General features: G+C 52.8%; 1 protein-coding gene across 1 annotated transcript in view; it reads right to left on the bottom strand.

Moving 5' to 3' along the window:
• LOC119095805 (soluble guanylate cyclase gcy-35-like) overlaps positions 1 to 3396 on the bottom strand; it is an 11954-nt gene extending 8558 nt beyond the window's left edge. The window contains exon 1 of the mRNA XM_037218659.1: positions 3350 to 3396. Within this exon, the coding sequence (XP_037074554.1) occupies positions 3350 to 3396 (47 nt within the window). The remainder of the gene's footprint in view (positions 1 to 3349) is intronic.
• Between the last annotated feature and the right edge of the window lie 9661 nt (positions 3397 to 13057).

Genomic DNA, 13057 nt, shown 5'->3' with positions numbered 1-13057 from the left:
ATCGTGCATGGCTCCTGATAGAAAGTTAATATTCCCTGTACCAATAACAGTCGTTCATTTCTTCTGACGTCATTCATACCCGTAAGTTGCAGAGTTCATTCTGACCAACACGGCTCAGGTGTACCGAAGACCCAATTGTCGGCGTTCTCAGTGACCTTTTTGTCTTCACTGTGCCAATGTCCATGTCAATTTTGAACAAACCGACGAGTAGTTTCCGCGCACACTCGCAAAGGCTGCAGCGAATGACTCACTTACGTGTCTTGTAAGCACTTAGACCGAATCTTTGAAATGAACGGATGATGGAGATTAGAACTGGCGCTAAGCAGTGCTTGTTGCGTGAGCCGTGACCCTTACCATGCTATCGTGACATTCCAGGTCAACGGCAAAACATGGTGGCGAAAGTTTAAGATTCGGGAATCTGAGGCCACAAAGAAATAACAGTACCAATAAAGTGCTGCGATGAACCGTTGATAGTGAAATTTGTCATTGAAATAATCCAAATAAGTTTGTTTGCTCATATCTTGTTCATTGAATAGTGACACTAGTAGCGCACACAGCCAACAGACTATAACGGATACAGATGGTCCTAAAGTCTTTACCCGGGCACTTCCAAGACTGGTTGGCGGTTGGTGGGCAGGCTTGCGACGCAATCACTCAAACTGTGGAACGGAAACAGAAGCGTCTGAAGCGTCTAAAAAAACTACAACTGGTTTTAAACTAAAAACTACTGCAACACTCGTAAGACCTATTAGGGTTCGCCGCTGGGTAGTAAGTTTTGTTTTTGTGGGACCCTTTCCCACCCGCCTATGTTCTGAGTCGCGGGAGAATTGGGCCCCGCACTGAGAGCATTTATTTGTTGTACTGCTTCTAACGAAACCACGCTTGGCTGGCGTCGGACCCGGTGATGGCGACCGCCGGTGAGTAGTGGCCGGGCGACACGGTCCTCCTCGCCCAACTGTAATTGTGGGCAGGTTAAACTGGTGCGCCCGTCGATGGATGTTTACCACGCGCAGCTCCAGCGGCGGGGCGGGAGGCGGCAGCAACAGGACGAGCAGGCGGCAGCTGCAACAGCGACTTGCGCTCCAGGGCTTTTGCCCGGGCGTGGTACCTGGAGAGACCACAGATTGTCCGTGAACGTAGGCATCGTGTATGTAATAATTACTTGGGGGTCTACAGTGGGTGATTGTCGGACGCCTACCCAGATTGCAATAGGTGTAGACAGTCATGTCGGTGTCAGTATCTTCAAATGCGAAGCATTCTCTTAAATGTGAAAATGTGAAGGGTGTGAAACAGCATCGGGCCAACACGTTGTATAGCCCAATGCAAATTATCGACCCCGTCTCGATCTGCAAGGTATGCAATCCGCGGGTCCTGAATCCTCATTATTTTTGTAGAACCCCGGGAAATCCAGTCTCGCCTTGAATGGGTCGGAAAACAAAGTGCCGAATGGGCTATTGTAAAGCAAGAAGCGTCCGCGTTTTCGTACGATGCAGCCAATACAAGGGGGTTTTTCCAATTGAAATGTACCAAATCTAGCGAATTAGCTGGAGAGGGGGGTGGTGGAACTTCCACAGGTCTCCGATCCTTGGCAGGGGGGTAGGAATCGTGCTTGATGACTGGCATTCACCGCTCGGTGGTCGCAGCAGAACCGGACTCCTCCGTCCTTCCTCCTGATCATCACAACAGGTGACGACCACGGTGACTTGGAATCCTCGATCACTCCTTGCTCCTTGCAGCACATTCAGCTTCTCCTTCAGCTGTCCTCGAAGATGCAGTGGCGTGCGATACGCCCGCTGATGGACAGGGGGGGGGGGGGGGGCTGTCGTGGGTGATGACCAGCTGGTGGGTCCCTTGGTATTTTCCGATGTCTTCAACTGACTGGGAGAACACATCCCGATACTCCTCCAGAAGATTCTGGAACGGCTTCTTCTCCTCTTCACTCAGGTGACCCAATGAAGGCAGCTTTGGTGAAGATGGTGTGCCACCCCCACGATCTCCAGCTGCGGCAGTCACCTCCACCGAAGACGATGTGCCGCCCACAGCAGCTCCAGCCGTGGCAGTCACCTCCACTGGATCACAGCTTCCTAGTTTTGTGCCTGCTAGAATGACCACACTCTCATCTCCATGGTCGATCACACGCACAGGGACACCTGAGCCTGACATGTGAAAAGCAGGAGCAATCTATACACCCCTCAACTTCCTCAGGTTCAAACAGCATGGGTCTGATGAGGCCAACCCGGTACACCCTCATGAAGGTCTCTGAGCGGCCTGAACATGTGACAGGGGCTGACATTCTAATACTCCTGTCCCATGGGAACATCAGGCCATCAAGTATTACCTCTTCTCTCCCACAGTCAGCCATAGCACCCAGCTTGCGAAGAACATCTAGCCCACGAGAGCAGAATCCAGCATGTCCTCCACCACGATAAAACTGTGCACTATCTTCTTGCTCCCAATCCCAACTTCCAGACTTGTCGTGTCTAGAGTTCGGACTGCTGTCCCATTAGCAGCCCTCAAGTCTTCCTGTGATGAGGTCCACCCCTCTCCTACCTGAGCAGCTAGAGTCTCACTGACCAGACTGATAGGACTGCCCGTGTCTGCGATAACAGGGACCTCAATTCCCTGTAGTGTGGCTAGCATCCTCGCCTCCGCTGGGGCAGAGTTCTCAACCCTCCTGACTGGCTGCTGATCTGGTCTCTTCTCTGGCACTACCCGTGTTCCTCTGGGACTCGGACACTGCCTGCTGATGTGCCCCACTCCTCCACATTGGGAACATTTCAGTGCCTGTCCTTCCACCTTCTTCTGCCCATCAGTTGTCTGTCCTCTTGAAGAGTTGGCCCTACTGTAACATTGAGCCGCAAAATGACCCATCTTCCCGCACACGAAACATGGCCCACTGCTCCTCCGAACATCTCTGCTCACTGCACCTTGCCTGGTCTGGCGAACAGGATGGGTTTCTGCAGAGCCAGGACCATGGAGCTCCTTCTGCATCCTCTCAGCTGACTGTATTCTCTCCAACTTGCGGATGTAAGCTTCTATCGAGTATGTGTCCATGTCCAGCGTTTGGAGCGGCTCCTTTTCAGGGACGGCCTTGGGTATCCTTTCAATCACTAGATTTTCTCTTGTCTCTTTGTCCACATCTGGCAAGGCTGCACGTATCAGCTCTTGTAGCTTACTCACAAACGCCCTGGGTTCATCAGTCTCTTTCATTTTTATCTCCCCGAAGAATGTAGCATTTCCCTGCGTTTCTCCCCTGGACATAACTTCTCTACAGTCATCTTGCCACTTCTTCCACACTCACAGGTCGGGTCTCGTCTAAATAAACTACTATCCACTCATAGCTACCCACGAATAGAGCCGGTAGCACATCATGCTGATGAGTTTCATTCCATCCATTGGCTCTCGCGATTCTCTTGAATTGCCTAAAAAATGCTTCAGGATCACCTCCAGAAAATGTCGGCGGCCTGAACGTGCTTGATGAACGCTCTTTACGGCCTGAATCGGGCTTTTCCTCCACCATCGGCATTTCTGGCGCGTATCAGCACGTGGCCCAACTGATAAAAGCCAAATATCCCACCGCTGATGTCACGCTTCGTTAACTAACTTTGTTGGTACCTGCCGTCATGCGGTTCCCTTCCGAGAAGAGAGGTGTACCGAAGACCCAATTGTCGGCGTTCTCAGTGACCTTTTTGTCTTCACCGTACCAATGTCCATGTCAATTTTGAACAAACCGACGAGTAGTTTCCGCGCACAGTCGCAAAGGCTGCGACGAATGACTCACTTCAGTGTCTTGTAAGCACCCAGATCGAACCTTTGAAATGAACGGATGATAGAGATTAGAACTGGCGCTTAGCAGTGCTTGTTGCGTGAGCCGTGACCCTTACCATGCTATCGTGACATTCCAGGTCAACGGCAAAACATGGTGGCGAAAGTTTAAGATTCGGGAATCTGAGGCCACAAAGAAATAACAGTCAAGTGCTGCGATGAATCGTTGATAGTGAAATTTGTCACTGAAATAATTCAAATAAGTTTGTTTGCTCATATCTTGTTCATTGAGTAGTGACACTAGTAGTGCACACAGCCAACAGGACTATATGCAGATGGTCCTAAAGTCTTTACCCGGGTACTTCTAAGACTGGTTGGCGGTTGGCGGGCGGGCTTGCGAAGCAATCATTCAAACTGTGGAACGAAGACAGAAGCGTCTAAAAAAAAACCACAACTGGTCAAACCGCTCGTCGTAAGACCTATTCGGCTTTGCCGCTGGACAGTAATTTTTTTGCGGGACTCTTTCCCACCCGCCTATGTTCTGAGTCGCGGGAGACTTGGGCCCCGCACCGAGAGCATTTATTTGTTGTGCTGCTTCTAACGTAACCACGCTTGGCTGGCGTCGGCCCCGGTGATGGCGACCGCCGGTGAGTAGTGGCCGGGCGACACGGTCCTCCTCGTCCAACTGTAGTTGTGGGCAAGATAAACTGGTGCGCCCGTCGATGGATGTTTACCACGCGCAGCTCCAGCGGCGGGGCGGGAGGCGGCAGCAACAGGCCGAGCAGGCGGCAGCTGCACCCCCTGCAACAGCGACTTGCGCTCCAGGGCTTTCGCCCGGGCGTTGTACCTGGAGAGACCACAGGTTGTCCGTGAACGTGGGCATCGTGTATGTAATAATTACTTGGGATCTGCAGTGGGTGATTGTCGGACGCCTACCCAGATTGCAATGGGTTCATAGTTATGTTGGTGTGCCGCATGGGCGCAAGACGGTTCATTAGCGGCTTTGGTGGCAAGGGTGCACGGGCACCGATAAAATTGCCATCTGTCCATCCGATCGGGAGGCCATCTGAGAATGTAGCGAACAGGATTAGTTGCAGATACATACGCAGGTCTGCGGAATTGGTAGCAATCGCGTATGCAACGTCGCAACTACTGAATGTTTCATATTTGAACACTGACCACGACGGCTGTGTATGCTGGTTCAGATGTGCAAGCACGATGCCCGTGTGGGCTTCCACTGCTGGATATTTAGGAGGGCTTCTCGGAGCTCGGCCAGGTGGCCCGACACCACCCTCCAGCGCGGCACAACAACGCCATCCACACGCCGCGGGTTTCGGTAGCAGCAGCATAGGTCTTCAACGAGACGCTCGCTGAGCCGGTTGATATTTGGCTGTTGGGCTGGAACAGCCCCGCTCTTAAGCGAGACGCTGTGAAATGGAGCAACAGACATGAACAGCGCACAACTGATGCCCTGCGTTTCGCGATGTTCCGCATTTAACAATGGGACACAGTGTACGATGGCAATCCATCGTCTAGCGGCGTACGCCACTGGCATGACACATATCGCCATTGGTCACCGTAATTTCGGTGTGTTTAGACAGACCTCGACAGACAGACGAACCCCGTCCGCGCGCGTTGGCCCATCACACTGGGAAACTTAAATAACAACACACAGATGGATGCAACATTGAATTTTGGGCACTCCCAGGTGGCCGCCTCCCCTGAAGTCTCGCTTTGCTCAAGCGTACGAAGCACCCGTTCAGCTCCTTCGACGTTGTATAAGCGAGTTGCAGTAGAGCAAAATGTTTGCGGCCGGTATTTCTCAGGGACACACGGATAGAAGTGTGATCTTTTGATGACGTTGTCATTAGATTCAGGTTGCATTCTGACTTGCGGAAGTAAAAGGAGATGGTGTGTCTTCAACAATGAAAGCGGACTCAAACCGCAACGGTTTGTCCACCTGCCGTTATTCCAATAAACAGTTTCTCGAATTGTTCAGTCGGCGCGGCCGGGCTTCTGCTGACTGCATCCACGGTGTAGAACATCTCGCGGCGTTGTGCTTGCATCATAAAATTAACACCTACATGTGTTCTCTTCGAATATTGCTTTGCAACCGACTTGCAAGTCATGTTGGTTACGAGGCAAAAGTGTGGTGGCATTGAACAGCATGCTAGGACCCGTTTGTGGTACTTCACTTTCAGTCCGCGGTAAGAACAACATTGTCCATGGAACCCGCGTACCAGCATGGGTTGTTGAGGTCGGACCCGGTGGAACAAGCATCAATTAGCGGTGTTGTTAACTTAGACCGAGAACTACCTAATTAAGGAACCCCACCCTCAGTGACCTGGGGCCAGCGCTCAAAACAAAGGGACGGGATACAACGCATTCCACAATATTTCTTTCCCTCACCAAATCGTTCTAAAGTCGAAACAGGCTGGTTTGTTTTGCACTCGATTTGACGTCGAGCGCGTTTAAGGATGAACATTCCTTCGCAAGATCAAAAACTTACACGCATCGACCAGGGCTCCTCGTCGACCTCTTGTCTCCCCGGGGGCAGTTCCGGAGCGCCCTCAGCATCTGTCTGAGAACGATTCGTCTTTTTAAGTGTGCATGAGGTTCGATACAAGGCGGGAGAGAAGGCCACGGTGGCGGATCCGACAGCCGCGGCAGGCGGCAGGCCGAAATTAGGGTTACCGTTCACCAGACCGGGAAGTGTGATCGAGAGGCCTTGGGGCGATGCTTGGGTGGTGTATCGCATGCGGTTACCGCGGCGGGGTGAGGTTGTTCTCCGCCACAACAGGCTGAAAACCTATACCGATAAACATGATCCGGGACCACAGAGAGCAAACGACACGGGAACCCGGAATCAGGAGCAGGTTCCCCGCGCCGCGATGAATTATCCGAGGCGGACAGCGGAGCCGAGGAGCTACTGCTGCTGGGGTGGGTAGACCAACAGCCGGACATACTGTATCGTACTCACAGTGAACAAATTGTTAAGCCCCCGAACGGTACACCGCCCAGATGAGAAAAGTGTCTGCCGCTGTTATTATCGGTTTTCAGGTGCCATGTCTTACATGGAGGAGATCGACACGGACCTGGAGCTGATCGGCGGCGACCGAGCGGCCTGGGTGGGGAAGACGCTTCAGCTGCACGCCCGCATCGCCCTGCTCGAGGCGCGCCTGGAAGCCGCGGCTGACGTTCCTCCAGCCTGGGAGAACCAGTCGCTGGAGGGGAGGCTGACCAGTCTGGAGAGACGGGTGTGTCACCTGGACCGTCAGCTGGAGAGCGGCGGCCCGTCGGGTCCCGGCCCGGCTGCGGCGCTGGCGCACGGCCCGCCGCCGGCCGCCGGCTCGGGGCCTGGTATCGCTCGAACGGCCTCGGCCGCTGGTGGACAGCCTTACCTCGGACCATGCAACAAAGGCCATACCCGTGAACGGGTTCCACCTGATCATCGGCGATTCCCACGCCAGGAGGGTGTTTAGGACCGCCAGGGCCATGAACGTGGCCACAGGCGGCAACACCTGGACACGCCAGGCCGGCCTCCTGCAGGGGACCGTGGGCCTGTGGGAGGAGGTCCCATCGAAGTGGGGGGTCCCGACCGGACTGGTCGTTTTCTAGCCTGGCCAGAATTGCATCTACGCCCGGAACGACAAGATCAGCGCGGCCCCGGTGAACCTGATCAGGGCAGCGGTGTCGGGACCGCCCAAAGACACCACGTGGTCGTTCTTGGGCCCGTGCCACGTCCCCGGGTCGACGCGACGGCGGCGTGGGAGGAGACGGCGGCGTTCGGACCCGACCGCCAGCTGGCGTCGCTGTCTGGATCTCGAGTGGGCACACATCTGTTGAATCACAAGAAAGATATTGGCGTCATATGGCTATTGTAGTCGGTACGCCCCAAAGCCCAAATCATCATCAGAGTGCGGTAGGGAAAGAGAAGTGCTGTCGTTAAAACCTCCAAAACCATATATTTTCGAGAGGCCAGAGACTATACGAGTCTGCCTAAGCCCTCGTACGCGTCTGAAGTAAAAACTGTTTTGCCGCACAACAATGTTGTCACACAAATGACTGTCATCCAGTTCGTGGACTCCAGAGGTCGTTTGGTCTCTCATTCTCACCCTCGGCTCGTACACCGGACTCCCAGCAGGCAGTCCGAGCTCCCTCCGTGCCGGCCGACCAGTCTGCGGCGGGCGGTAGCGTCCGGCTTAAACCCTCTGCTCCCTCCCCGGCGCCGGGCCGGTCGGCAACTATCATGGTGCCGAATCTATGCCAACCAACCACAAGAAGGGCCAGATCTGTTGCAGAACCTCGTACATGGTTTTTGAGCTGTCTGGCAGCACTGGATTGGGCCGGAAAGGAAGTTACATGTTTTTTTATTCCTGGCCACGCTGGAATTGCGAAGAACGTGTTGATTGACGCTGCTATGTAGCGGTCAGCACAGGCGCCATGCATACGCGATTTATCAATCCCTGCCGAAGGCTTTTACTCGGCAATAAAGTTTTTTGTATAACATACGATGGCGCTGCTGGGGTGCAACGGCCAGCAACAAGCTCAAACAATGCAACCTCAGCTCGGGCTTTGGCCCTCTTGCTTCTGCAAGGTGCGGATCATCTGCAAACTGTGCATCGGCCATATGCATGCGACCCTCAGCTATCCGCGGATCTCGGTCGTTGGGCCTGCCCGTCAGCGATGTGATGCACATCCTATAGCATACCACGTGCTCGGCTCGTGTCAACATTTTGCGGAGAAACGACTGCGACACTTAAGGTACCACATTTGGTCCCTGAGCCTCTGCGAGGGAATGTGTCACACTTCTGGCTCTCGGAACTAAAACAGTTATTTCTTTGCCGAAAGATGTTGACTTTTCAATTTTATGTACACCCCACTAATAAGGTAATGTCGTTACTCTGGGTGCAAGATGACCGCAGCAGTCGACGCACCCGAAAATTCCAATGACCAATCAACCGCAGCCAAAGCGTGGCCTACGCAGCGGCTCACCCGCCGCTCGTCTGGCGATTCTCCGCCCGGTTCCGAAGCGGCTGGGCCCGCCAAAGCCGCAGAGTCAGGCGGCCGGGGAATCCCTGGGCGGCCGCGACCCGTGCCTCTGACTCTGGCTCGCGGAGGCTGGGACCGTATTTGGCAAAAGCGACTTTATCAGTGGAAAACTCGGGGTAAGAGACACGGTTCTGGGTACGCAGCGGTGTCGTCAGACATAAACCACGGTCAGTGGTGGATCCAGCAAAACAACGTGTTTTGTTACAGGCTATTTCCGTGGAGGGACACAAGCCGCGCTTCCCCCACACCTCCTCATCCCTGGATCCGCCCCTGGCCACGTACGTAGTTGTGCAGCCTCTGCCGCTGGAGGTGACTGCACGCCACTACGTCACGTGTGGGGAGGAGCACCAGGACTTAAGGGACCTGCCTGCGCAGTAGCCACTCACTCCAACCATGAAGACTATCCTGGCTGTACTGGTGCTGGTCGCGAGCGCGGCAGCACAGTCCGGAGGTACGTTGTGTTCTCAGCTTTGATCTCATGTGATCTCATGTGATCTCAGTTCGGAGGTACGTTGTGATTTCAGCATGTTACCGTTGTTGGCATCGTGTGCTTTCATGAGGCGGCTATGTGCACGCTCCACTTATGAAGGGTCGAGTTGTGCTGTCACGTGCGAGATAAAAGCAATGCCCTAAATACTTGCGATGTGCATGTCCTTAGTGATATATAAATAACAGCCGTAACTTCAGTGTTGCCATAAGTGATCGCGAGCAATGACGGTGATGTTGACAAGGTTTGCACTATCGCGAAAGTGACACGCTCATATCATTTTTTTAAACGGCGGTTTTGCTATTTATCAAGGTGTGTATTACAGCGCCAGTCGCGATCGCGTTTAAAATCATCCAGACTGTTATATTGAGTATTCTGCAACGTGAGCGCTCACACTGCAGTTTCGCCTGATTTTGGTTGTTATCCGTAGGCAAGAGCAAAATTCTGCTGTGAGCCATCCAAAATAAGCGCAAAATCGGTCTAGTGTTCTGCACAATGCCCAGTGATAGATTGTACCAGCCATCGCGGTTTGCTATCTCAAGTACCTCAGCGTGCAGAATCATAACAGGAGACGAAACTTGCGCCGTTGAATGGGTCGGACCACCAGCACCGTCTGGAGAAAGAGAGTATTCAAACCTTACCTGAAAACCCACGTCAGAGACTGCAAGTTATGCTACACCTTGCAAAGGAGATAAAACTTCTGGTCCAGGGTGGTTTTAAGAGATTGGCTACGCAACAAGCACTCATAACAAACCCCTCACCATCATTACAGACTGACTGAAAAGGAAGGTCACTAAGAGAATGCCTCAGTTCCCCCACTGCACTGCCAAGGAAACAACTGAGCATTGGCGAATGTAGCACTTTATATAAGGACGTCATGTTGGCGACCGAAGGCAACGCCCGGGCACTGTTGCGTCCCGTCAAGAGCATGGCGGATGCGTCAGGTGCAAAACGACTTGTGGGAACCTTTTTTCCGGTATTAAGCTGGCAGTTACCGACCTTCTGCATACCTGAAGGCAGTGGTTAAACGACGTTATCAAGCAAACAATGGTGTTATTGTTAAAGGGACTAATCCACTTTTAAAGGTATTGAGGCAGGCATCCCATGTCAAGTTATGCAGGCAACAACTTACATGGAAATGTTATTTCTCAAGCTCAAGGGACTGCATAAATATGCATAATTCTAAGAATTATTGAATATAGTTCCCGTTACTTCATCCTTTCATTACATTATGGAACATTTTATGACCCAGACTGACTGACAGAGTTGCCGCGTAAGATTCGTTGCTGTAGCGGACGGCATGACTGACTTTTGGTACTTCCACGCGTCGCAAGGTGGTGTTATTGATGTAAATGTGGGAATTCCTCGACAGGGCTTGTGTGCGCGCTTGTTGGCCTTTTCTCATGGCGTTCTTTTACGTTTTTGCTCAATGACATTTTCCTTACATTCATTTGCATTTTCGGTTATGGTCCGATCCTTAAAGCATACGTTCGCCTCTCACCGATTCCTTCCATGAGAGGAAGATCAACCGCGATGCCTTCGCTGTGGGGTCCTTTCATGCGGCACGCGCTTTGGGCATTTTGAACCAGCGTCCGTGGGCCAGACGGTCTCTGGTATCCTGAAGATGATTTAGTGTTCCTGGTGTTGTGATGAACATATTTTCCATTGCCTTTAAGACGTGTAATTTCATGTCATCTATGTAACGAAACCTTGTCTCCTTGCTTTATCATTGATCTGTTGAATGTAAGGCTATGGGCTATATGACTTACGTAGTCGGCACGTTCTGAAGCCCAAATTAGCATCATCTGAAAGATGGCACAATCTGTATGATGAGAGCCTGTCACAGCTTTTTGCCATTCAGCTCAGGTACGATACTTTTCCAAGCCAAATCGCGCGATGGTCCTCTGGTTTAGTACCGCCCACTTTAAGCGTCACCGTTGCGAGCGTCTACTCACACCACCTTTTCGCGTCTGGACGATGTAGCTCCTGGCGGCGCCGGCGGTGGATTCGGAGGCGGTGCCGGCGGCAATGGTGGTGGACCAGGAGGCGGCGGCGGCGGATTGGGCGGTGGCGGCGGTGGATTCGGCGGTGCTGACGGTGCACCGGGCGGCAGCGGCGGTGGATTCGGAGGTGCCGGCGGTGCACCGGGCGGCAGCGGCGGTGGATTCGGAGGTGCCGGCGGTGCACCGGGCGGCAGCGGCGGCGGATTCGGCGGTGGCGGCGGTGCTGACGGTGCACCGGGCGGCAGCGGCGGCAGCGGCGGTGGATTCGGCGGTGCCGGCGGTGCACCGGGCGGCAGCGGCGGTGGATTCGGAGGTGCCGGCGGTGCACCGGGCGGCAGCGGCGGTGGATTCGGCGGTGCCAGCGGCGCGCCGGGGGAACAGCGGTGGACCCGCTGGCAGCCACGGAGCACCTGGCGCCACTGCCGCCGGGTCTACGCTTCGGCTGGACGAGCGGATGGCGTTCGTGTTTCTATCTGGTCCTCTGTCTCACCGGGCTGACCCATTTTTACATGGCCTGAGTAGCCGACTGCCGGCGAGCGTGTGTGAGTGACGAGCTTCCGACGGCGTCGAAGTGCTCCCTCACCTCTGCCCACAGCGCTGCACGGTGTCTCTAACTTCTGAGTGCGCTTGTTGTGATGTGGGAACAGCGGTGGCTAGGGACCGTGGGAACAGCGGTGGCTAGAGACCGTCCCTGGCGCGATCGCCCGCGCGGTTGTTTTGTAACCCGGGTGTGGCTGTTCATGTGGTGTGTCCGCCCCCTGCCTGTTCTTCATGCTTCTTGTTTGCCGGCCCATTTTCGTCCAACTACCCGTTACGTGCCATGTTTCACGGCTATCTCAGTTGCTTTCGCTGAGACACTGCCACGCTATTTGTGCGTTGTATAAAGTTATTCCCCTGTTTTACTTTGCATAAATTATCGAAGTCATTCAATTGGTTTCATCTCCATGGCTAACAGTTAGGGCTCTTTACAATCTGAAGAAATATACGGATATATATATATATATATATACATATATATATATGTATATATATACATATATACATATATATATACATATATAAATATATATATATATATATATATATATATATATACATAGACCCGTGGATATATGCGTGTACCTATATATAGGTGTATATATATGCACATATATATGTATGTATATATATCTATATATATATATATATATATATATATATAGTATATATTATATATATATACGTTTAATACATTGATTGTACTGGAACGGATGGCACAATTTCTGAAGCACGTCAGTTAGGGATGGATTGCAGCAGGGGAATCGGCACAGCTCGTATGAATTAGAATGCGCTGAAAGTAGATTGTCGCGGTTAGAAAGTGGTGACTTGCCAAGCGCGCTTCATTCGGCACGTTCTGTTTGAACTCGTGAAATGAGATGGACTAACACGATTTATGATGTGGAATATATTTGCTTTGATGAATTGAACTGGGCACCATTTGGAATTCGTGAAATTGACGGTTTCGCGGTCCGGTGTAATTCAACAATGGCCGAGCGGCCCGTGCTAATGCAGAATCCTTGAGATATAATGCGGCGAGGCCTACACTGACCGCATCGCCATCTTCCTCACACTCGCTGCGCACGCGGCGTGATGTTCTCATTACTGACCCGCAGACCGCAATCGAGGCCACCGATCTCTGTCATGAGATACGGGGTTCGATCCCCCGCGGTGCCCTTTCCCTCCAGGATGAGAGTCAGGTCTCAGCGATTTG

This window comes from Pollicipes pollicipes, unplaced genomic scaffold, assembly GCF_011947565.3.
Source record: "Pollicipes pollicipes isolate AB1234 unplaced genomic scaffold, Ppol_2.1 Scaffold_4219;HRSCAF=4965_pilon_pilon_pilon, whole genome shotgun sequence".
Lineage (NCBI taxonomy): Eukaryota > Metazoa > Arthropoda > Thecostraca > Pollicipedomorpha > Pollicipedidae > Pollicipes > Pollicipes pollicipes.
Note: the sequence above shows the minus strand (reverse complement) of the source record. Positions and strands in the feature narration are given on the sequence as shown.